This window comes from Corylus avellana, chromosome 11 (assembly GCF_965113065.1).
Source record: "Corylus avellana chromosome 11, dhCorAvel1.hap1.2, whole genome shotgun sequence".
NCBI classification, from domain to species: domain Eukaryota; kingdom Viridiplantae; phylum Streptophyta; class Magnoliopsida; order Fagales; family Betulaceae; genus Corylus; species Corylus avellana.
In genome coordinates this window covers 10,523,070-10,548,744 of record NC_142500.1, presented here as the reverse complement: position 1 = coordinate 10,548,744, position 25,675 = coordinate 10,523,070, and the positions used below count along the sequence as shown (strand labels likewise).

At 39.7% G+C, this 25,675-nt stretch overlaps 1 protein-coding gene across 1 annotated transcript in view; it reads right to left on the bottom strand.

Moving 5' to 3' along the window:
- TOP3A (topoisomerase 3alpha) overlaps nt 1–25,675 on the bottom strand; it is an 85,806-nt gene that overhangs the window by 19,360 nt on the left and 40,771 nt on the right. Inside the window, exons 15-18 of the mRNA XM_059576033.2 lie at nt 23,769–23,898; nt 17,303–17,355; nt 17,128–17,227; nt 9,050–9,088 (exon numbers count right to left, since the gene is read on the bottom strand). Coding sequence (XP_059432016.2) covers nt 9,050–9,088; nt 17,128–17,227; nt 17,303–17,355; nt 23,769–23,898 — 322 coding nt within the window. The remainder of the gene's footprint in view (nt 1–9,049; nt 9,089–17,127; nt 17,228–17,302; nt 17,356–23,768; nt 23,899–25,675) is intronic.

Genomic DNA, 25,675 nt, shown 5'->3' with positions numbered 1-25,675 from the left:
GTGTATCGGTGGGGATTTCAATGTCACCCTTTATCCTAGTGAAAGGTCAAGGGGAGCTCATTCGCGGTCGACAATGAGGGATTTTGGTGAATTCATATCGGATCAAGGCCTCATGGATCTTCCCTTAGTGGGGGGGATTTCTACTTGGTCTAATAATAACTCTTGGTCTAGGCTTGACCGCTTTCTTGTCTCCCCGGAGTGGGAAGCCCGCCACCTGGATTTGCGTCAGAAGAAGATGCTACGGGCCAGCTCCGATCACGCCCCTATTATATTGGACTGTAATTCTCATGGGGGAGGTAAAAGGCCTTTCAAATTTGAGAACATGTGGCTCAAAGTGGAGGGTTTTGTGGACAAAGTGCGCAGTTGGTGGGACTCGTATCATTTCCAGGGCACTACGAGCTTCATTATTTCCAAAAAGTTGCAAGCGCTAAAGGGGGACATTAGGAGATGGAATGCTCAAGAGTTCGGCAATGTGGGGGTTAGTATTAAGGCTCGTATGGAAGATATTAAAGCATTGGATAGGGTGGAGGAAGAGAGAGGTTTATCCACGGAGGAGATCGAGAAGAGAAGGGTGCTTGCTAGGGAGTTAGAAGTTTCCCTCCAAGAAGAAATCAGTTGGAGGCAAAAATCTAGAATCCGTTGGTTGAAAGAGGGTGACAAGTGTACCAAATTCTTCCATCGGATTGCTAATGCCAATAGAAGACAGAATTATATTGAGTTTCTGAACATTCATGGCATTGCTATCTCTGATCAAGAGGCTATTAGCAGTCACATTACTCGATTTTATGAGACGCTCTTCACAGAGACTCTTAGTTGGAGACCGAGGTTGGATAATCTTCAATTCGATATGTTGGAAGAAGAAGAGTCTTCTAGTTTGGAAGTCCCTTTTGAGGAAAGAGAGGTGGTCAAAAAAATGGATAGGGATAAGGCCCCAGGCCCGGATGGTTTTTCTATGGCTTTCTTCCAGGACTGCTGGGAGGTGATAAAAAAGGACATCATGGCTGTTTTTGTGGAGCTCTATGATCGAGGCAAGTTCGAAAAAAGCCTCAATGCTACATTCATTGCTCTTATTCCGAAGTCGCATAGGGCATCCAATTTGAAGGACTTTCGTCCTATTAGCCTTGTGGGGGGGATTTATAAGATTATTGCGAAGGTGTTAGCCAATAGAATGAGGGGAGTCATGAACCGGGTCATTTCCAATCCGCAGAATGCGTTCGTCAAAGGTAGACAGATTTTGGATTCAGTGCTTATTGCCAATGAATGCCTGGACAGCCGGCTCAAATCTGGGGATCCTGGCCTCTTGTGTAAGTTGGATATGGAGAAGGCTTACGATCACTTGAATTGGAAGTTTTTACTCTACCTTTTAAAAAGGTGGGGTTTCGGTGAGAAATAGTGCTCTTGGATTGAACATTGTATCTCGTCGGTGCGGTTCTCGGTGTTGATCAATGGTTCGCCTTCCGGTTTCTTTGGGAGTTCGCATGGGGTTAGACAAGGCGACCCTCTCTCGCCTTTCTTGTTCATCATGGTCATGAAGGGTTTCAGCAGGATGATTAATGTCTCTATCAGTAGGGGTTTCATCAATGGTTTTTATGTGGGTGCCAGTGAGCATGAGCGGGTTTCTGTCTCCCATCTTCTCTTTGCTGATGATACGTTTGTGTTTTGTGGGGCAGCATCTGAACATGTTAGATTTATTAAAGCTCTCATTATTGGCTTCGAGGCGGTCTCAGGGTTAAAAGTTAATCGGGCCAAGTCTGTTTTGGTTCCAGTCGGATTCGGTAGAGACGGATGAGTTGGCTGGTGTTTTGGGTTGTGGCACTAGTTCTTTGCCCTTGAAGTACCTAGGTCTTCCGCTAGGGGCTTCCTTCAAGCAGTTGGCTATTTGGGATGACATGTTGGAGAAAATTGCTAGAAGGTTGGCCCCTTGGAAACATTCTTATTTGTCCAAGGGGGCGAGGCTCACCCTTATCAAGAGCACCCTATCCAATCTCCCCACCTATCTTTTGTCTCTCTTTCCCATTCCTATTTCCGTGGCGAATTGTATTGAGAAGATTCAATGAGATTTTTTATTGGGGGGGGGGAGGGGGGGTTCAAGGATGAGACTAAGTTCCATTTGGTTAGTTGGCACGAGGTATGTTCTCCGATTTCTGAGGGAGGGCTAGGGATTCGGAGCTTGTATCTTTTTAATCAAGCTCTCTTGGAGAAATGGTTATGGAGATTTGCAAATGAGGTAGAAGCGTGGTGGAGAAGTATTTTGGTGGCAAAGTATAGGGTGGATTGGGGGGGTTGGCGCACTAAAGTTCCTCGTGGAACGCATGGGGTGGGGTTATGGAAACACATTTGCGGAGTTTGGAGGTCGTTTCGGGGTCACTTCAAATTAGATCCTGGTTTTGGGGGGAAGGTCAAATTTTGGGAGGACTGGTGGTGTGGTGAGACGTCTCTCAAGGATTCCTTCCTGGGTCTTTTTAATATTGCTTGCAATAAGGATGCTTCCATTGCGGATATTCGAGAGTGTGTAAATGGGATGGTTCACTGGAATGTTACTTTCACCCATAGTATTCATGATTGGGAGGAGATGGCCGGATGTGGTGGGAAGGGGAGGACCGGATGTGGTGGATTCCTTCAAAAAAAGGGAAGTTTGAGGTACGCTCTTTCTATAGGATGCTTGCCTTTAAGGTGCCTAACCACTTTCCGTGGAAAAGCATTGGCGCACCAAGGCTCCTTTGAGAGTGGTGTTTTTCGTATGGGCGCCTGCCCTTGGGAAACCTCTCACGTTGGATAATGTTCGGAAGAGAGGCATCGTTGTGATTAATCGATGTTGTATGTGTGAGGCGGATGGGGAGTCCGTGGATCATCTCTTTCTTCATTGTGGAGTCGCACGCAAGTTGTGGGATGTTATCTTCTCTCGCTTTAACGTGTTGGGTTATGCCTAGAAGCGTAAAGGAGATGTTCGCTAGTTGGTGGGCGGGCGGGAGAATGAGTAGTGCTGTGGTATGGAAGATGGCTCCCCTTTGTCTTCTTTGGTGCCTCTGGAAGGAAAGGAATACGAGATGCTTCGAGGATGTGTCAAGGAATCTTGAGGACCTTATTCACTTCTTTTTGTACACTTTATTCACATGGACTACAGGCTGGCTTGCTCCTTTAGTGATCAACTTTTCTGATTTTCTCTTTATGTTCTCTTCTTCTTTCTCCCCTACTTAGTCGCTCTCTTGTATACTACCTGTGTACTTGGGTTGCGCCCGTCTGAGCTCTTTTAATGCATTATTACTTATCAAAAAAAATTTTCTTTTAATCCATAAAAATTAAACATATTAAAATTTTTGTTCACTAATTTATAACGAAAAGAGGTATAAAGAAAAAAAATAATAACCTGCCAAAAAAAAAAAAAAAAATAGTGAGGAAAATCTGAATTCTGATGATTTAAGTATTAATAGAGAATTATAAGAAATTTGTGATGATATTTGTGTAATACCTATTATATTTCAATACAAATAAAACTCATATAATTCTGAACATTTAAAAAAAAAATATAGAGCAAAATAATAAATCTTTCTTTTTATGAATACAAAATAAAATAGAATCTTTCACTCAATATTTAATTTTAAATATTCAGTTCAAAGAGAGAGAGAGAGAGAGAGAGAGAGAAAGAAAAAAAAGGAACTAATAGAAGTAGACTGTAGATGCTTCATTAATGCCCAAAATTCAAGGTAAAATTTAGAAAAAAAGCAACTGAGCTAAGACCCCGGAGCCAATCTGACCAAAACTTGTAAATTGACCAAATGATTGTAAGAGAGAACATTAGTGCTTGTTATTTAATAAAACATAAGAGCCTTTATTTTTAGTTTAATTCATACACATTAAAACATGTTTAAATTATTGTTCCTATAAATATATGAATAGTATAAAGAAAAAAAATTAGCAAGAATAATACATGGATTATAATATAGAAAATTAGCAGGATTATTTAATATTGTTAGTGTGATATCGATAATATTTCAATACAAATCAAACGTATATAATTTTGCACATTCGAAAAAAAAAGAAAGAAAAATAAACAATTTTTTTTTTGAATGAAAATTTGTTCCCATAGGTATACATGGTTTAAAATGATAAGAAAAAAAAAAAAAAAAAAATCCTTTTAAATAAATGGGCTAGTTGGCAGGTTTTATATATATATATATATATGACCGATATGGCCGATTATGAGTAGTTAATGTAGTATGTTTTTAAATTTTAAATGTTGTCTTTCTATATATAGTTTGTAGAGTAGTAAATTCTGAAAAAAAAAAAATATCGTGCATCAAAATTTTTGAACTTATTGAAATCACATATAAGGAAAATTATTGAAATATAATTAAATGCCTTTAATTATGCTAATTTAATGACCGGTTCACTCTTAAAAAACCAGTTTAGCATTTAAAAAAAATGGATTCACGCCACATGTCGCAATATTAAGGCACTTCGGAGAGGGATTCAGCTATTATATATATATATATATATATATATATATATATATATATATAAAAGCTTGTATAAATGGCAAGATACTCAACAAATCAATGATTTAGAGACAAGTAGATATTGCCCTAATATTGAAGGAAAACTAAAGAGAGCATGGGAAGGAAGGGTTTCTAGTCTGGTATGTGGCTCTAAAGTATCTATCTAATTAAAAGGAAATTTTTTATAAGATGCATCTAAGCTTAAGCGGGCATTATTATTGAAATGTTAAAGGCCTTAAGAAATCAAGAGTCTGCATGTTTGTAAGATAACCATATCTGAAATTAAAATGTTAACAGTAAATTAGTGATAATACACAAAAGGATAAATCTAAGAAAGTTAACATGATCTTGGGTCTAAACTGGATATTAATTTGGAAAAGCAGGAAACTCATCTGTGACTGTCTGCCTATCAAAATTATGAGCTGGCAAGGAATCATTCAAGTAAAAAGGAATTACATCATACTAAATTAGGATGGTCAAACTGAACAGTAGTCCATGCATTGGGAGACTAATGATATGAATCCGCAGAGTTGAATATAGCTGAAAAAGCAGTTCAATTATAAGGATTTGTCATTGTTAGCTGTGACGTACCCTAATACTTCAAATATCAAATATGCTAGCATTAAATAGTTTAGTCCACTTAGCACATCCAGAAGTATAACTTTAGTCAGTTTCTTGTATAACGTTAGTCCACTTAGCACATCCAGGAGTTTTTTTTTTTTTTCCCCTTCCAATTAAGCTTTTAATTAATTTTTTACATATTCTAAGTCTTTGTTAAAGTTGATATTACCTACTCCTCTCCTTATTCAAATGTTTTGCTTTCTTATTCCAAAGTTTCCAAAATACATGTCCATTTTCTAAGGTGGAAGTCGTATTACTCTTGCTTTTTATTTTTAGAAGCAAACAAAATTTTTCGTAAAAGTCGTCCCACTGTAGCATAAAGTAAAGTACATTTTACAAAGATCACTATATTTTTTTTTACCTCTTTACTAATAATCATATCATTTCAAACCAAGACATAAATTTGCAAGAAAGAAGTATTCTCTAGAGTTCCAAAGATGTAGACTAAAAAAAGTTCATAAGAAACTAGAGTCAACCACACATAAATTGCAATTCTTTGGAGCACGGCAAATTTGCATTTTAAGTTCCAGCCTAATTGCCGATTACAATATCTACCCATCTCAATAGACAATTACTGTCTCAGTTGTTCAAAGGAGACTTCAACGCCTGCTCTCGGATCACTTTCCTTTATTACTGGACTACGGGACTCCTTGTGGACGTAAGAAGGGTTTTAAATTTGAAAATATGTGGCTTAAGGCAGAGGGTTTTGTTGATAAGGTTGCTTCTTGGTGGGGGTCGTATTTGTTTGAGGGTTTGCCTAGTTTTGTGTTTGCTAGTAAATTAAAATCCCTTAAAGTGGACTTGAAAAAGTGGAATGAGGAGGTCTTTGGGGATATTGGGAGGAAAAAGAAAGAGTTATTGGGAGGTATCCAGGAGTTGGATGAGTTGGCAGAATCGAGAGGTTTAGATCAAGAGGAGAAAATTCGGAAGGCGGACAAGTTGAAAGATTTGGAGAATACTTTGTTGTGTGAAGAAATTCATTGGCGTAAAAAATCGAGAGCTTTGTGGCTCAAGGAGGGGGATCGGAATACTCGCTTTTTTCACAAGATGGCTAATTCTCACCGAAGGTACAATCGTGTGGAAGTGCTTCGTATTAATGGCATTTTATCCGATGATCCAGTTGAGGTAAAAGATCACATAGTGCAATATTACCAATTTCTTTATTCGGAACAAAGCTCTTGGCGCCCTAGAATGGATAACCAGCAGTTTTTGTCCATCGATGAGGAGGATAATCGGTGGGTAGAAAGAGATTTTGAGGAAAAGGAGGTTTGGGAGGTGGTAAAAGGCATGGATGGTGATAAGGCTCCATGTCTAGATGGCTTTTCCATGGCTTTTTTTCAAGCTTGCTGGGGTGTTATTAAACAAGACGTTACGGCGGTTTTTGCAGAGTTCCATCGTAGACGTCAAATGGTGAAGAGCTTGAATGCAACTTTTATTTCCTTGATTCCGAAAAAGGCAGATGCGGTGGAGATGAAGGACTTTCGGCCCATTAGCTTGGTGGGAGGAGTGTATAAAATTGTGTCTAAGGTTCTTGCCAATAGATTGAGAACTGTCTTGGGTAAGGTCATTTCCTATTCTCAAAATGCTTTTATTGGGGGTCGGCAAATCCTAGATTCCGTTCTTATTGCAAATGAATGTGTGGATAGTCGCATGAAATCAGGGGTGCCTGGTGTTCTTTGTAAATTGGACTTGGAAAAGGCCTACGACCACGTAAATTGGGATTTTGTTTTGTATTTGCTGCATAGATGTGGGTTTGGTGGGAGGTGGAGGGCTTGGATAGAGTGGTGTATTAAGACGGTAAGATTCTCCATTCTTGTGAATGGTTCTCCAGAAGGGTTCTTTAGCAGTTCGAGGGGAATCCGGCAAGGGGATCCTCTCTCACCGTTATTGTTTGTGCTTGTCATGGAGGCTTTGAGTAAGATGGTGAATGCGACGGTTGATCAAGGCTTTTTGACTGGGTTCTCGGTGGGTAATGGGGTCTTGTCGGAGTTGATGGTCTCTCACTCCTTATTTGCGGATGACACTTTGATTTTTTGTGAAGATTCTATCGAGCAAATCCGGTATGTTTGTCTCATCCTCTTATGTTTTGAAGCTGTTTCGGGTTTGAAAGTGAATCTGGGAAAGTCAAAGATTGTGGCCATTAGTGAGGTGGAGAACATCGGGGGCTTAGCTAACATCCTTGGGTGTAGTGTTGCTGATTTGCCTATGAAGTATTTGGGTCTCCCTCTTGGGGCATTGTTCAAGGATACGGCTATGTGGAATGAAGTGATTGAAAAGATGGAGCGTCAGATGGCAGGTTGGAAGAGAATGTATCTTTCTAAAGGAGGTCGTTTAACCCTCATCAAGAGCACTTTGGCTAATCTTCCGACTTACTTTTTGTCTTTGTTTCCGATTCATGTTAGTGTAGCTAAAAGGATCGAGAAAGTCCAAAGAGATTTCTTGTGGGGAGGAATGGGGGATGAGCCCAAGTTGCATCTTGTAAGTTGGAACCAAGTTTGCAGCCCTCTTCGATATGGTGGTCTTGGCATTCGGAAGATGCACCAGTTTAACCAAGCCCTTTTGGGGAAATGGCTTTGGAGATACGCAAATGAGAACAGGGCTCTTTGGTGTAATTTGATCAAAGCTAAGTATGAAGATCAAGAAGGTGGGTGGTGCACGAAGGAGGTCTTGGGCTCTCATGGTGTGGGTCTATGGAAGCATATTCGTAAAGGGTGGAATTTCTTTGCCAAAGGTATTCGTTTTGAGGTGGGGGAGGGTTCGAAAGTCCGATTTTGGCATGATATTTGGTGTGGGGACAACTCTTTGTAGCAAGCTTTTCCGTCCTTATACAGTATCGCCAGACACAAAGAAGCTTGGGTGAAGGATAATTTTATTGGGAGGAATGGGGTTGTTGAGTGGAATGTCATTTTCGTTCGATCGGTCCAAGATTGGGAGATGGATTTGATTTCTCCTTTTTTTGATCGGTTGTACTCTTGCAAGGTCTCCCTAGGCAGTGTAGATCGTATTTGCTGGTCTTCGTCCAAGAAGGGCAAGTTCGAGGTTAAGTCGTTCTATAAGGCCTTGTCCATTTCTAATCAAGAGGAGTTTCCTTGGAAGAGCATCTGGCGTACTAAGGCGCCTCAACGGGTGGCTTTTTTCGGATGGACTGTGGCCTTAGGCAAAATTTTGACTCATGATATGCTGCATAAGAGGAACATAGTGGTTATGGAGTGGTGTTGTATGTGCAAGAAGACCGGAGAGTCAGTCGATCACCTTCTTCTCCACTGTGAGCTTGCAAGTGCTCTTTGGCACATGATTTTTCAGCGTTTTGGGTTGCATTGGGTCATGCCTTGGAGGGTGAGGGCCTTGTTTGCTAGCTGGTGGTCGGGAGGACGTTCTCGAAGCGCGGTTGTGTGGAAGATGATACCTCTGTGTCTTATGTGGTGTATTTGGAATGAAAGAAATGCTAGATGTTTTGAAAATTCCACTAGGACCATAGAGGAATTGACTCATTTCTTCCTCTTTACTCTTCACTATTGGATGGCCACTTGGCTAGCTCCTTTAGTGATTAGTTTCTCTGATTTTCTTTTTCATTTCTCCCCCTCCTAGGCGCTCTCTTTTTATACTTCCCGTGTATATGGGTTGCGCCCCTCTGCGCTCTTTTTATATATCATCATTACTTATCAAAAAAAAAAAGTCATTAGGGGAAGCATTATGTACGTACTATAGTGCATGAAGTACTCAACAAGAACTAGTGGTAGAAAATTTAATAACTGGTAGATCATGTCGATAATCTAATGCAAACATGCAAACCCATCTATTTCACACACCGAAAGCCTTTCATTGTTGACAAATTCTCATATGAACCCAAACTGGGGAAAACCCAAGCATCAAGTTTTTTGTCCAAACATGATTTACAATACAACGAAGATGGCAAGGACAAGTATTCCAACCTGTGGAAAACCCAAGCATCCGACCATGAAATTTCCATCCTGTAGAGAATGACAATAATAATTTTATGAGTATAAAGAAAAGACCAAACTTCTTACAGAGAGTTATTTCTATAGCATAAAAAGACATCACAAGAACTAGATTTTTAGTAACCAATTATTTAGGGAAAAAAAAATTTCATGTACAATGTGACTTGCCAGAAAGCATAGGATACGCAAGGAATTACATCTATAGCATACACTGCAAATGTATTGCTAAAAATTATTAGCATCAACCAAGTGAATACATGACGTTAGCCAAAAACAAAATCAACTGAAGAAAAAACCATAACCATGAACTACTTTTGGTTGAATACATCAATCGTTTTTCACAATGTTTATGAGGTTTTTTGTTATTTAGTTTGGTTGTTGGTGATTGCTTGTTGCATTATTGTGGTGAATTATTTGACCATTTTTTTATTGTTGTGTTACATTCATTGGTAAGTTTGATCAACACTATGGCCACTAAAGCAGATATTGTTCCTTTGGCCTCCCTTGTTAATGCTCCTATGACTTCTGACAAAGTTTTTCTCAAAGGAAAGGGATTGCATAATCCCTCAACCTCGGATAAGCCTCAAGACACTAGTTCCCTAGCCATTGGGAACATGAAGATAATCAAATTATCCCTCTTATGTTAAATAGTAGTGAGCCCCACAATGGATCCTTGTGTATTTATCTTCCGACAACCAAGGATATTTTGGATCATCGCAATCATCTGTACTCTTGAACTGAGAATATCACTTGGATTTATGAGGTAGGTAAACAATATTTTGGGCTTGAGCAAGGTGCACAGACCGGATGAATACTACAATCAAGTTGTGCCATTTGTAAGGAGAGGAACATGTATCAACCGCTCTCCATTGACCTAAAGACTATGGAAAAGTAACATCAAGATGTGGATGTGAATTGGTTTCTTCTTGGCTTTAAACTATAGTATGAGTCTATTCATGTGCAGAATTTTGGTGGTTCGAAGTTCCCATCACCACTTGATGTCTTTTCTTGGATTCAGTAAGCTACTCTTTCTGATACTAGTTCTCAATTGAGCTCTGAGTGTAATGGAGATTGTTATGCTTTATTGCCGCTCATGGTGTATTGGTAATTCCCGTGGAGGACATGGAAGTAAAGGTGGTTGTGGTTCTCGTGGTGGATGTGATTCTCGAGGTGGTGGTCGGATCTGGAGTTGTGAGCCTTGCAAATGCACTCATTGTATCCATGGTAATCATTATGTGGATTACTATTGCAATTTACACGAAAAACCATCTAGGTCTGTAAGCCAAGTTTCTTCTCAGGTGGATTCTCCAACCATATCTAGACCACTTGTTGGTTTTCAGGTGCAGCTTTGGATTCTGATTTGATTTCCTTACCAAGAGATGAGTATGCTCAATTCTCAGCCCATAAGCGGGTCTCTTTCTTTTCCACTGCTACTCTTGCTCAGTTAGGTACTACATCTCATTGTCTTTTATCCTTCACTAGCAACCTATTGATCATCAATTCTGGAGCAAATGAACATATGACTAGTTTGTCTACTTCCCTTTTTTCTTATCATCCTATTGATCCACCGAAAAGTGTCACCCTCACTAATGGTTCCCTCTTCAAAGTTGCCGCTTCTGGCACTACACATTTCAATCCTAATATTGAGTTATTGTTTGTTTTACATGTTCCTCGTTTTTGTCTTAATTTGCAATACATTAATAAAACTACCAAATCTCTTAATTGTTTTGTTAGTTTCTACCCTTCTTTGTGCAATTTTTAGGATCTCGAGACAAGGAAAATGATTGGTATGGGGCATGAAATTAGTGGTTTATATTATTTTAATTTTGCACCTATCTATCCCTCTCATGCACTGTAGTCGCCAGTCTCTATTCTTCAGTGGCATAGTCGTCTTGATCACCGTTCACTTTCTACGTTGAAGCGTCAAATCTCTAGTCTTTATCTAATTCTTTTGCATCTTATCTATCTAATAAAGGCCGAGGTTAGATAATCTTCATTTCGATATGTTGGACGTGGATGAGTCTTCTAGTCTAGAAGTTCCTTTTGAGGAAATGGAGGTGTGGGAGGTGGTCAAAAAAATGGATAGGGACAAGGCTCCAGGCCTGGATGGTTTTTCTGTGGCTTTTTTCCAGGATTGCTAGGAGGTGATCAAAAAGGACATCATGGCTGTTGTTGTGGAGTTCTATGATCGAGGTAAATTCGAAAAAAGCCTCAATGCTACGTTTATTGCTCTTATTCCGAAGTCGCATGGATCTGAAGGACTTCTGTCCTATCAGCCTTGTGGGGGGATTTATAAGATTATTGCGAAGGTTTTAGCCAATAGAATGAGGGGAGTCATAAACCGGGTCATCTCCAACCCGCAGAATGCTTTCGTCAAAGGTAGATATATTTTGGATTAGGTGCTTATTGCCAATGAATGCCTGGACAGCCGTCTCAAATTTGGGGATCCTGGTCTCTTGTGTAAGTTGGATATGGAGAAGGTTTATGATCACATGAACTGGAAGTTTTTACTCTACTTATTAAAAAGGTGTGGCTTCAGTGAGAAATGGTGCTCTTAGATTGAACATTGTATCTCGTCGGTGCGGTACTCGGTGTTGATCAATGGTTCGCCTTCCGGTTTCTTGGTGAGTTCGCGTGGGGTTAGACAAGGTGAACCCCTTTCACCTTTTTCGTTCATTATGGTCATGGAGGCTTTCAGCAGGATGATTAATGCCTCTATTAGTAGGGGTTTCATCAACGGTTTCTATGTGGGTGCCAGAGAGCATCATCAACGGTTTCATGATTAATGCCTCTATTAGTAGGGGTTTCATCAACGGTTTCTATTAGTAGGGGTTTCATCAACGGTTTCTATGTGGGTGCCAGAGAGCATGAGCGGGTTACTGTTTCCCATCTTCTCTTTGCTGATGATACGTTGGTGTTTTGTAGGGTAGCTTATGAACATGTTAGATTTATTAAAGCCCTCATTATTGGCTTTGAGGCGGTCTCAGGGATAAAAGTTAATCGGGCTAAATCTATTTTGGTCCCAGTCAGAGGTTCGGTAGAGACGAATGAGTTGGCTAGTGTTTTGGGTTGTGGTACTAGTTCTTTGCCCTTGAAGTATCTGGGTCTTCCTCTAGGGGCTTCCTTCAACCAGTTGGCTATTTGGGATGACATGTTGGAGAAAATTGCTAGAACGTTGGCCCCTTGGAAGCGCTCATATTTGTCCAAGGGGGCGAGGCTCACTCTCATTAAGAGCATCTTATCCAATCTTCCCACCTATCTTTTGTCTCTTTTCCCCATCACTGTTTCCGTGGCGAATCGCATTGAGAAAATTTAACGGGATTTTTTATTGGGGGGGGGGGGGGGTGTTCAAGGACGAGCCTAAGTTCCATTTGGTCAGTTGGCATGAGGTTTGTTTGTTCTTCGATTGCTGAGGGTGGTCTAGGGATTCGTAGCTTGCGTTTTTTTAATCAAGTTCTGTTGGGAAAATGGTTATGGAGATTTGCAAATGAGGAAGAAGCTTGGTGGAGAAGTATCTTGGTGGCAAAGTATGGGGTGGATTGGGGTGGTTGGCGTTCTAAAGTGCCTAGTGGAACGTATGGGGTGGGGTTATGGAAACACATCTATGGGAGTTGGAGGTCGTTTTTGTGCCATTTCAGATTAGTTCTTGGTTTGGAGGGGAAAGTTAAATTTTGGGAGGATCTTTGGTGTGGTGAGATGCCTCTCAAGGATACCTTTTCGGGACTTTTTAATATTGCTTGCAATAAGGATGCTTCCATTGCAGATATCCGGGAGTGTGTAAATGGGATGGTTCACTGGAATGTTACTTTTACTCGTAGTATTCATGATTGGGAGGAGATGGCCTTAGCCTCTTTCTTCTCGCTCCTGTATTCGTCATCGATTTATGGGGAAGGGGAGGACCAGATGTGGTGGATCCCTTCAAGAAAAGGGAAGTTTGAGGTGCGTTTCTTCTATAGGATGCTTGCCTTTAAGGAGCCTAACCACTTCCCATGGAAAAGCATTTGGCGCACTAAGGTTCCTTTGAGAGTGGCGTTTTTCGCATGGTCGGCTGCCCTTGGAAAATCTCTCACGTTGGATAATATTCGGAAGAGAGGTATTGTTGTGATTAATTGATGTTGTATGTGTGAGGCGGATGGGGAGTTTGTGGATCATCTCTTTCTTCATTGTGGGGTCGCGTGCAAGTTGTGGGATGTTATCTTCTCTCGCTTTAACATGAGTTGGGTTATGCCTAGAAGCGTCAAGGAGATGTTTGGTAGTTGGTGGGCGGGCGGTAGAACCAGTAGTGCCGTGGTATGGAAGATGGCTCCCCTTTGTCTTCTATGGTGTCTTTGGAAGGAAAGGAATGCGAGATGCTTCGAGGATTTGTCGAGGAACCTTGAGGACCTTGTTCATTTCTTTTTGTACACACTTTTCACTTGGACTGTAGGCTGACTTGCTCCTTTAGTGATCAACTTTCTTGATTTTCTCTTTATGTTCTCTTCTTCTTTCTCCCCTACTTAGTCCCTCTCTTGTATACTTCCTGTGTACTTGGGTTACGTCCCTCCGCGCTCTTTAATGCATTATTACTAATCAAAAATAAAGGCATCAACCATCATATTTTGATTGTTCACACTCTATAACAAAATCGTGTGGTTGAACGAAAGAAACGTCATTTATTGGATGTTGTGTGCGCTCCCTTATTTGATATACATGTCCCCAAACAATTTTTGGGCGATGTTGTTCTCACTGCTTGTTATCTTATCAAGCGAATACGCGCATCCCCTAAGTCTCTCTTGTTTTCTTCTTCAACCCCGTTCTCCTTACTCTGAAGGCTTTTGGGTGGGTCTACTATGTCCATAATTTGGTCCTAGTTCTAATAAGCTTGATCCCCCTACTACTAAATGTGTCTTCATTGGTTATTCCACAACCCTAAAGGGATATCAATGCTATAGTCATGTTCTTCGATGCCACTTCACTAGCATCGATGTCACTTTTGTTGAGTTTTTTTCTCAATTTTCCAGCTGGTACTTCTATGGGTAACTCTATCCTAAAGCTTGACGTCACATCTATTCCGTTGCTAGTTCCACCCCTATCTGAGTGTGCCTTTCCTTCTCAACCAATCTTATTGCCTCCACGCTCACCTGCTCCACTCTAGGTTTATATGCATTAGCGTAGCCCATCAGTTACTACGCCTCCACCATAATCCTTGATGTCTACAGATCCAATGTCCCCACCTGCACTTGACTCCTTGTCTATTGCCCGATGAAAATGTAAACACTCCTACACTATCCAACATCCTATAAGTCAATTTGTATCCACTAGTTCTTTGTCTTCTTCACTTTCTTGCTTTATTTCACATCTCTCTAGTGTTTCTTCCAAAGACATTGTAGGATGCATTATCTGACTCTGGTTGAAAGCAAGCTATGAGATTAGAAATAAAGGTCTTGCATCAAAATGGGACATGCAAGCTTGTTTCATTACTGTCGTGTAAAAAGACTATTGGTTGCAAATGGAAATACATGGTTAACTTTAATCGTGATGATTCAATTGAATGAATAAAAGCTCGTTTAGTTGCTAAGGGTTATACAAAGACATATAACATTGATTACGATGATGAGATGTCTTCTCCAGTTGCTAAAATTTCTTATGTTCATGAACTTATTTCTTTGGTAACTAATCTTGGTTGGCCCTTGTTTCAATTGGATGTCAAAAATGTCTTTTTACATGAGGACGTTTATATAGAGCAACCACCTGAGTTTGTTGCTTAGGGGGTAATCAAGGTTGTGTCTGTAAGTTAAAAAAAAGCTTTGTATGGCCTCAAGCAATCCTAGAGGGCATGATTTGCAAAATTCTCTAAGGCGGTATAGGAGTTTAGACTTCAGAGATGTCAAATAAATCATTCAGTATTTCACCTACTTACAAGTGCAAGCTATATTCTCCTTATGGTATATGTAGATCATATTGTGATTACCGGCCATGATTCAAGAGTAATTACTTGATTGAAAATGTTTTCGCAGCAGAGGTTTCATTGAAAAAGATTTGGAAAAACCTAGTTTCAAAGTGAAGAAATTTGTGGGCGTAACTCATCTCATAAAACCGGTTCAATAAGAGAGGATTGCCTACTCATTATAAACATGCCCAGAGTCTTATCCACAAGCAATGTGGGATTATGCCACAACACCCTCCCTCACGTGCAGGCTAGTATTTTTCCAAGTCCTTGTCACGGAGTAAGTAGGGTGGACCCCATTCATCTTGTGATAGGCTCTAATACTATGAAGAAATTCATGGTCCTAACTCATCCCATAAAACCGATTTAATAAGAGAAGGTTGTCCACTCCTTATAAACATGTCCAAGGTCTTGTCCACAAGCAATGTGCAATTATTGTTCAAAAAGAAAGTATGTACTTCATTTGTTAGAAAAGATGGGTCTTCTGGGTGCTTATCTTGTAAACATTCCAATCAATCCTGATAAAAAATTACTAGAAGCATCAAGGAGAATTATTTGAAGATCCTAGTACATATCGTCGTGTAGTTGGAAAGTTGAATTGTCTTACTATTACCAAGCCAGACATCTCATATACAGTTAGTGTTGTTAGTCAGTTCTTAGAGACTCCTAGTGTTTCACATTGAGAAGTTGTTATTTGTGTTACTCGATATTTGAAAAGAGCCCCTATCATTGGTTATTGTATAGGAAAATTCTGAAGAGAAGGCTTTACTAATGTAGATTCAGCAAGTTCTCCCTTAGATAGACGATCTATTATAGCATATTGTACATTCTTGGGTGCTAATCTAGTCACAAAGAAAACAAACAATAGTAGCACGATCAAGTGCCGAAGTAGAATACAAGGTAATGGCTCATACTACCAATGAGTGGAAGTGGTTACAAAATTCTTCCCAAGATAATGGATTCTCAACACCTACTCCTATTCCATTGTTTTGTGATAACCGAGCTACTTTACATGTTTCGTCTAACCTATTTTTTCATTAAAGGACCAAGCATAATGAGGTTAATTGTCATTTTATTCGAGATAAGATACTCAGTGGAGATATATCTATACTATTCGTGAAGTCTAGAAAACAGTTAGCTGATATGTTTACAATCCTTTTTTTTTTTTTTTTTTTTTGATTTGGCACCGGGTATCCAAAGCTTCAGTCCAACTAATCCCGGGCGCGCACAGGCCCTAAGCAAGAAGTTTCCCATAAGTGCATCTCGGTTAATTCAAATAGCAAACCCTCAGTCCAATAGCCCCAAGAAGCAGTTTGCACTCAGTGCATTTTGAACCTAAAACCTTGAGGAGCATATTCAAAGTCCCAAGTTGTCCAACTACTAAGCCAACCCCTTGGGGATATGTTTATAATCCTTGTGTCAAAAGAGGTTAGAGTTTAACTGTTCCTTGTTTGGCTTATATCATACATATGCTTCAGCTTGAGGGAAGTGTTAGAAGAGCTTCTTAGGGTTAAAAGAGTATGTTGGTGACAGGAATTTTGTTACAGGGGTATTTTGGTCATTGTATTAAATCTATATATATATAAACACATACACACATGAATGTATTATGAGGTGAGAGGCTATGTAGAAAACACATAATGGTCTATGCTTTTATTTGTGGAAAAATGACTTGAGGCTCTTTTTTGCTGCAAAAGTTATGTGAATTGGATTAGAATGTTCTACATCTTAGAGAGGTTGTATGTACTTCTACTACCATGTTATGAGGAAGAAGTGTAAAGTCAATGTTTGAACTCATGACCTTAGCTCTAATACCATGCTAAATCACCACTTATCCAAAAAGCTTAAGCTTATAGAAAATGGTAAATTTAATTATTTAAATTAATATTTTAACAAGCTAATTGGGGCATACTTAACAATGTGAACAACACAATCGTATCAGTTCATTACTATGATAACACAACCTTAAGATGTTGTAACAAGAACTAATTAAATAATCACATTCAAATGCAGATCAATGAACAAACAGGATCCAACAGTCTTACATATAGAAGAGAATTATAACCAAGCATGTCCAAGTTTCTTTATCTCGGAAAATAGGCAAACTAATGGTGTAAAGTATTACCCGGTTTCGCCGAAGCATCATATCAGATTCCTGACAATGTCCACATCGCCTAACAAAATCTCCATGTGCATGCTGCTCGTCTCCCCCAGATTGATTGGACCTGTATTAATGGTAAAACATGCATTAAGATTGTACAACAAACAGTCTACCAAGATGGAGGGCAGTAAGAAATCACCTCTCAAAGAAAACTGCCATGGCTCCAAAGAGCTTTACTTTGTTCAACCTAGCCTGCATATATTCCAGGTAGGAAGTTATAATTGATATTAACAAAATATACAATACAAGCAGATATTTAAATTCAAATATCTTAAAAGAACCTAAACAAAACAAGGTGCTAAAATTTGTGAGAAAGTGCATGGATAGTGTATGACATTTCAATCAAGTTTTTCTTTATCATAATCTGAACTTTTTTTCCATAGGAATGACAGATTTAAAAGTACCATTTAGTATATTAATGAACTATAATAAGAGATAAAGCATCCAAAGATATGGGTATATTTATTAATGTGTTTTGGGAGGGTGTTTTTGTTTGAAAAAGTATTCTGATATGACATAAAACTGAAAATAGTTTAGTGTGTTTTGTATTTTGAGAACAGAAAACAAAAGAGAAAAAACAAAAATTTTAACAAACATATCTATACACTCTGCTTTCCACACTTCATTCAGAAAAAAGAGACAGGGAGATTCATTTATAACAGTATTTGAGAAAAAGAAATATTAGGGAAACAAATATTGTCAGATTCATGAAAAATACCATTTGGTGGAAAACATTACCAAAGTACATGTTTTGTTTTCTTGCGATTTTTAAGTGATTGTAACAATGGGAAAAATCCACATAATTCTACAACTCCACCAATGCTTGTGGGAAATTTCCAGCAAAACGCACAGATACCAACTAGTAGGGGACAAACAAGTGACCAGCAAAGGATTAGCCAACAGGCAGTAAAGGCTTTTCCTGACAATGACTGGCAAGGGATTTAGTCAACAACTGGAAAAGGTTTTTGGTGACTGACATGAACAGCCTGCAACAAGTGGACGTTGACAATGACCGAAGAGGTCATTGCTGACAAGCTGGATATCAACAGCTTCTATAGAAAACAAGTGCTGCTAATAGACATTTATAGCGTCTAAAATTTAAACCACACACTCAAATGTTATTGGTTGGAACTGTGGAGAGGAGCAAAATCATCTCCGAAAACATGTAATTGGCATCAATAAAGTGGAAATCTGAGTCTGTGGACATTTGTAGTTGTGAGAGGGTCTCATGGGTCAAATTTGTTAATAAGTACAAGAGGTGGTTTGGAATTTCCTTTTCGGGTATGTTAAATTTATGGTAGGGGACGGTACGTGTTTCATTTTTGGTATGACATATGGTGCGGAAAGGTAGCCTTCAAAAACTTATTTCCTGATCCGTTTTTCTTAAGGATAAGCTACGAAGATGGGATTTAACGCTAGAATCCCAGGTCTGTCCAAGCAATCCAAGATTGGGAATCAGAGCAAGTCAATTACTTATTTTCTTTGTTATGCTCTTATTACCATTCAGTTAAAGCAGAGGCTGCAATATACTAAAGGCCAACAAACAAGGTAAAAATTGACAATTCTTTCTTTTATGAGATCCTGAGATGGTCACTATAGTAGGGTTTCTTGGAAGAGATTCAGTATGCAAAGGTGCCACAAAAATTTCTTTCCTTGTTTGGATAGCTGATGTGGTTACATTTTGACAGTTGATAACTTAAGAAAGAGACCAAAAAAATAAAAAGATAACCTCAGAAAGAGAGTGTTAGAATGGTAGAATGACTTGATAAGTATTCCTTCTAGAAGGTTGAGCTGTACCCACCAGCTGTCATTCCCTTTGATCTGTTTCCTCCAAAATGTGTAATTGTTTCTTATATTAGATGAATTGAATGGAATGAAGGCAGAAAATTTTCGCTGCCATTTTCTCATCTTGCTATCAACGTACCAGAGCTTTGGATTTTAATTGCCCGTCCCATATAAGATCAAGTGAATCTAGGTATTGAATTGCTATAATCACTATGAGTTTATTCACAGTTTGCATTGATATATATAATGATTTACAAGATGTAGAGATTACATAGGACTCCAATCATATAAAACATTGGAGAACTATATTTAGAGAATAGTTATAACTAAACTACTATACTTAGAGAGCTATTACAATTGAATGTCTTTCTTATCTTCTTTAGAATTAGAGTCCTAGTCATCTTCTAATTGTGAGTTAGTAACCGGATAGGAATCTTCTTCAACAATCCCCCGCAAGCTCAACGGGGTAGAACACACTTTGAGCCTGGCATATAGAGTTTGAAATCTCTTAGCTACAATCAGTTTAGTCAGCACATCAGCAAGTTGATCCTTGCTGGAAATAAAAAGGATCTGGATGGATTGATCTACCACGAGGTCATGACGAAAGTGGAAATCTATTTCCACGTGCCTGGTCCTTGCATGAAAAACAGGGTTAACTGACAAGTATGTGGCGCCAACGTTATCACACCGCAATTTTGGTGGAGATAATAGGTTGATTCCTAAGTCCTGAATAAGAGCTTGTACCCATAGGACCTCTGTTGTGGCATTTGCTACAGCTTTGTACTCGGCTTCAGTGCTGGAACAAGATACGGTTGGCTGTTTTCATGAACTCGATGAGACAAGGTTGGCTCCAAGAAAAACACAATGCAACCTGTTCGGTCATCAAGGCAACCTGCTCAGTCAGCTCTGGTGGAGTTGCGATCATCAAGGCAACCTGTTCGGTCAGCATCAGAATAAGCCTTGGATGGAAGTAGCAGCCAACTTGAATGTAAATAAAGAAGAATCTGCGTTGGATGCCGTGAACCCAATTTCAAGAAGCATGTTGCTCAACCGTGAAAACCCCACCAGGCCCTGGGGGCTTGCTTCAACCCATAAATTGATTTGTCTAGCTTGTATATATGATTAGGGAAAAAGGAATGAGACAAACTTGGTGGTTGGCTCATATAAACCTCTTCGGTTAGGTGTCCACGTAGAAATGCATTTTGTATATCTATTTGTTTCATAGGCCAGCCAGCTGAATGAGCTATGGAGCGGACTGTTCGAAAAACAGTTGGCTTCACAACCAAATTATATGTTTCTCCAAAATCAACCCCGGCTTGTTGGTGAAAGCCCTTTGCCTCAATACAAGCTTTGTGTCTTTCAATCATGCCATCAGCCTTTCTTTTGAGTTTGAACACCCATTTGCAACCTACCAAATTTTTGGCCGTGTGAAGTGGAACTAGCGTCAATGTTTTGTTGTGTAGAAAGGCATTGAAATCTTCTTGCATGGCATTTCCCATTCCGGAATAAGAACAGCCTTGGTGTAGCACATGGACCCAACTAGAGTAGAGTCCAGCTGGGAATGTAATGCCTGAGGTTTGATGTACCGAATCCTCCCATCTATGAACTGTCGTGGCCGTGAGATGTTCTGTAAACTTGTAACCATGTGGTGTGTCTGTGTAATAGCAACTGGAGGAGGAGAGTCCAAACTTTCAGTAGAATCTGCAGGAGAGTTAGATGTGCTACCACTAGAAGAAGACTCCACCAGGGAAGGTGTCACAGGGGACAAGGAGATAAGTGGAGGCTAACTCAATGTAATGGGGCTCGAGGAGACAGCAACAGGAATTGTGACAGAACCTATAGACGAAGTGGGGGCTTGAGAGGAGTGCGAAGGTTGTGTCAAGAAAGGGAATGTAGACTCATGAAAAGTGACGTCCCTGGAAATATATATGCGGTCAGATTCATGGTGGTAGCAATGGTAACCCATGTGGTGAGTGCTATAGCCTAAGAAAACACAGGGCTTTGAACGGAACTCCAATTTATTGGAGTTGTATGGGCGGAAGTGGGGAAAACATGCACACCAAAACACTTTTAAAAATTTCTAATCTGGCTGTTTGGAAAAGATTGTTTCAAAGGGTGAAGTGTGTTTTAGGACCGAGGTAGGCAAACTATTTACAAGGTAGCAGGAGGTTTGACATGCTTCATCCCAAAGGCCTTGGGTAGCCCACTAGTAGCAAGGAGAGCGAGAGTGGTGTCAATGAGATGACGATGTTTTCTTTCAACACATTCTTCTTGTTGGTGGGTATGGGGGCATGAGAGACGGTGATTGATCCCAAGTGATTGAAAATAGGTGGTGAGTGAACGATATTCACCTCAACAATCGGTTTGAACACACTTGATTTTAGTGTTTAGTAAGTGTTTGACCATTTGTTGAAATTGTAAAAACAAGGTTTTGACATCAGATTTATTTTGAATGCGAAAAAGCCAAGTGTAACGAGAGAAAGAATCGATAAAAGAAACATAATATTTATTGCCAGAAAGTGAAACAAGTGGGGATGGTCCCCAAATATCTGAGTACATTAAATCCTCTAGATTACAAACATCCAAACTAGAGGAATTAAACGGTAGTTGATGGCCCTTGGCAACCAGGCATGCTGAGCAGAAAACTCGAGCTTTATTGGACTGAATTGGAAGACTAAATTTGGAACACGAAATCCTAGATGTCCTAAGCACCAGTGCCAATGATCAACTGAGGTCTTCTCACCAACCATGACACATTTTATTGGAGGAGACGCAGGAGAAGTGAGGAGCTGCTAGAGGCCATTGTTAAGTGGGTCATCATGCAGAGGAATCCTTGTGCGGGAGCCTCTATCACAAAGTAGTCAGAGTAGAATTCAAAGAAAACATAACTGTCTTTAGAAAATTGACTGACAGAGTAAATTTTTGCATATATTGGGAACTAAAAGAAGTTGGTCGAGTAAGAATTGACAACTTGGAACTAAAAGGGTAGCAGATCCTATGTGACTTATAGACAAACCCGAGGCATTGCTGATATAGATTTGATCAAAGCCAGAGTATTTCTCATATGCAATATTCAGATTTCCCATCCCATTGGTGAGGTGATGGTTGCACCGATGTCAAGGTAACACTCCTCATCAAATAGCAAAGATGGAGAGGAGTAATAAGCATGAGGAGTTGCTGGAGAGTCATGCCGGAGATTCTGATCAAACCTGGAGTAACACCTGAGAGCTGTGTGCCCTTGTTTACCACATATCTAGCAGATGTGGGGTGGTGCAGCATTGTGGTTGTTGGAAAAGAAAGACCCCCAAGCTTGACCATGAGAGAAGTTACCACGACCACGAGGCCCACCGCGGCCACCAAAAGAAGATCCACGACTCCTAAATCCTTAGCCGCGATTGAATTGACCAGGAGTAGTGAAGTGAGCTGCTGGTTGACAGACTTCAGTGGAAGGAAGTTGTTGTTCCAGACGTGTTTCGTGGGCCAATAGGTGCCCATAAATCTCATCAAGAGATATAGGATCCACCTGTGTAGTAACCAAAGTCACAAATGGATCATAGTCGGAGCCCAAGCCAGCAAGGAGGAAAGAGACGCTTTAAAAGTCATTGAGCGGCTGCCCAGCAGCAGCCAAGTTGTCACTCATGGCCTTTAATTCGTTGGAAGAGGTCGTGTTAGTGGAGTTACCGTTCTTTGCAGTAGCCAGCTGAAAGTGGATATGCAACACCCTTGATTTTGCTTGAGAAGCAAACAAGGACATGAGTGTTGACCAGAGATCATATGTCGTTTACACAACCCAAGGCATGAACCACATAAGGTTCGGAGAGGGTGGAGATAAGAATATTCAGGATCATCTAATCCTGATGAGACCATGTGAGAAATTCTGGATATGTAATCTGTAATATGTAATCTTTCTAGAAGGATGAGCTATCCTGGTGAGGTGTCCCCACCGACTATCACTCCCTTTGTTTGTTTCCTCCAAAATATGCAACTATTTTTTTATATCAGAAATAATTGAATAGAAGAAAGGAGTAGATTTTCATTGCGATTCTTACATCTTGCTTACATAAAATTTTTTTGTCAAATGATACAAAATGTGCAAAACTAGAGGGTGAGCTAGACAATTCAATGATGGGAGATTGATTAAGTGATGCATAAGGTGACTGTTAAGAGGTTTGCTTGATGGAACAGGAGTTCAATAGTCTATGGTTCAAATGGCATCTACTTCACCAATAACCAAGGGAAGAACAATGACATCATGGACTCAATAACATAAAGTATGTGGCTTGTGTTTACCTTCAAAAGAAGAAGAAACGAGGTCGTTGGAAACAAAGATATGATTGTCATAACAAATGTAAGATTTAGGGATACACTTTCGTGTACGCGAGCTTGGCTTCTCCTCTTAACAAAAATTATTATTCATCAAAAAATAAAGATTCGGTGGTATGCCATTTTGCTTTATTAGACAATTTTGCATAAGAGAAATGTTTGGGCATTCATTCACATGTATGTAAACATAAGCAACTTGGATCGGTTTCGCAAGAAGTTGTTGCCATGCAATAAACCAATGATGATAATCTAAAGTATCCACAATTAATCAATATTTAGAAAATGAATACAGGCATTCACTGATCTACATGACTATCTTCCATAAAGATCATTAAGCAGGGGTTAGAATGTCTTCTCAATATGTTTAATTTTCAAAATCATTCAAAATATTCTAAAGTAGCAATCAGAGCACAGAAGCTATCAAAGTCATACAGTAATCTCCAAGTAATAAATTACTAATATTCCAAAGTAATATTCATAGCTAACTGCCTACTTACATCTAAGAAGCAAGCTTTCATCTGTTGCAAGCTAGTTGTCAAAACTTCAGCTTTTCTCATGGTGCCTTCACTAACGGCTTTCATGTCACGCTCCATCACTGCTCTAAGATAAGGTTTCCAAAGCTGATACCTAAAAGATTAACAAAAATACATAAATAAATATACTTATAATAATAATAATAATTAAAAATATGTATATACGTGGATATCTCAAGGTTCATCCCTGTAATGTAGGTCTGAAACAATAAAATTAAAACATTAAACTTTTTAGATGAATAAAATTAAACATTAAACTTATTATTCAAATGTATCCACAAGCCATATAAACACTACTTTCCAAGCATTTCTATATGCCAAGACATTGTATATCATGTGAAAGTAACAATATTAGGACATCAACTGTTCTTCAGTCGTTGAAACTAAACATGTGTAGCCCATCTCTATTGCACTCTCATGTTATCAACGTTGAGATGGGGTTTTCAAGTTTGTTTGACGTTGAATCTAAAGTGTTTGAGCTCTCGGTGGTGGAAGGGTCTTCTGTCTCATGTTTTGTTGAAAGGTGTACGAGCGTCTCTCGAGCTGTTATTTTGGGTAAGCGTAGTGTGGTGAACTCGTGGATATGGTTGTGGCGCTATAACAAGGGGAGGCGGCCGAAAGTAAGGCCTTTATCACTCAAAGATGCTCCAACAGACATGGTTGTTATCTGGCTCTTGCGGATCATGATGAAGGTGATTAGAGAGCCTTCATTATCATGCCAGAAAGACAAGACGGGGTAGGTTGGAAAAATTGCGTATTTGAGTTACGAAAAGTTCTATCCTTTTTCCAAGTGTCTTGTGGTGAAAGGGTCAAAGTTTTCCCGCCTCGCAAGCCTCTCAATCATTTGTTGTCAAGTGGAGTAACCAACAAGTCATCAGCTGTAAAGGGAAAGGCTCCAACTGAAAAGAGCGAGAAAAAGTCGTACGCAAAGGCTTTAGTAGGGATGAGGAAGTCACCTGAAATTGCCATTGAACGCAGGGGCAGCATGGGCTTTTTCAAATATTGGAGTATGGAGAGAAGGTGCGGTGTGCGCCAAGTGCGACGTCAAGGAAGTACAGTTTTTTCGTTGGGCTCGTCAAAGGTAAAGATGTAACACCCCAATCCCATATTGGGAAATGAGGAATAACCCACATAGTGAGTGGTTTATAAAGAAAGTCATGAGTGCCACAATGCCTAGTTACTAGGTGACACTGAGCTTTATAAAGAATTTTAGGGAGACTCCAAATTTATTAGTCATTTTAGGTTGATAGCGCAGATGTGGCTAACGCTTTTCCTAAGGTCGTTACCAAAGATCCCATAAAGGATTTGAGAAATTTTTCAAACTCATGCACACTCGTTGATTTGTTTTTTAGCCGAAAAGGAAGTCAAATGTTGCATTAATAGGCTGTGTCAGGGCTTATGTGGGCTTGAGAGGGTAGTGAAAGCTGGATATGTGGTGGTCAAGTCCAAACCCAATGAGAGGGCCCATCCAACCTAGTAGCAGCTTTGGGCTCGAAAATTTCAAGCGTCAACAGTAGCCCATCCCATAGGCTTGGGATTGGGTAAGGTAAAGAGCTCATAGTGTCAAGTAAGGCACATTCTAAGAGCTTGGGTGCAGGGTCTCATGTTGTGGGCTCACGTGACAGAGTGGTTTTAGGGTATCCTTCTTAGAACGCAGGCTTTTTGGATCCAAAGGCCGCATTCTATGGAAGGGACCAATTGACTACAAGATTGGGTGCACAAGATCCAGTCTATTCTTTGGCCACTCTATGAGGAATCGAGCAAAGTGAGTTTTAAAACAACTGCATTTGTTTGGATAGGACACTTATAAGGATTTTCGGTAGGGTCAAAGAATAATGATGTAGACCGGGAAGTTAAGGATTTCACAAAGA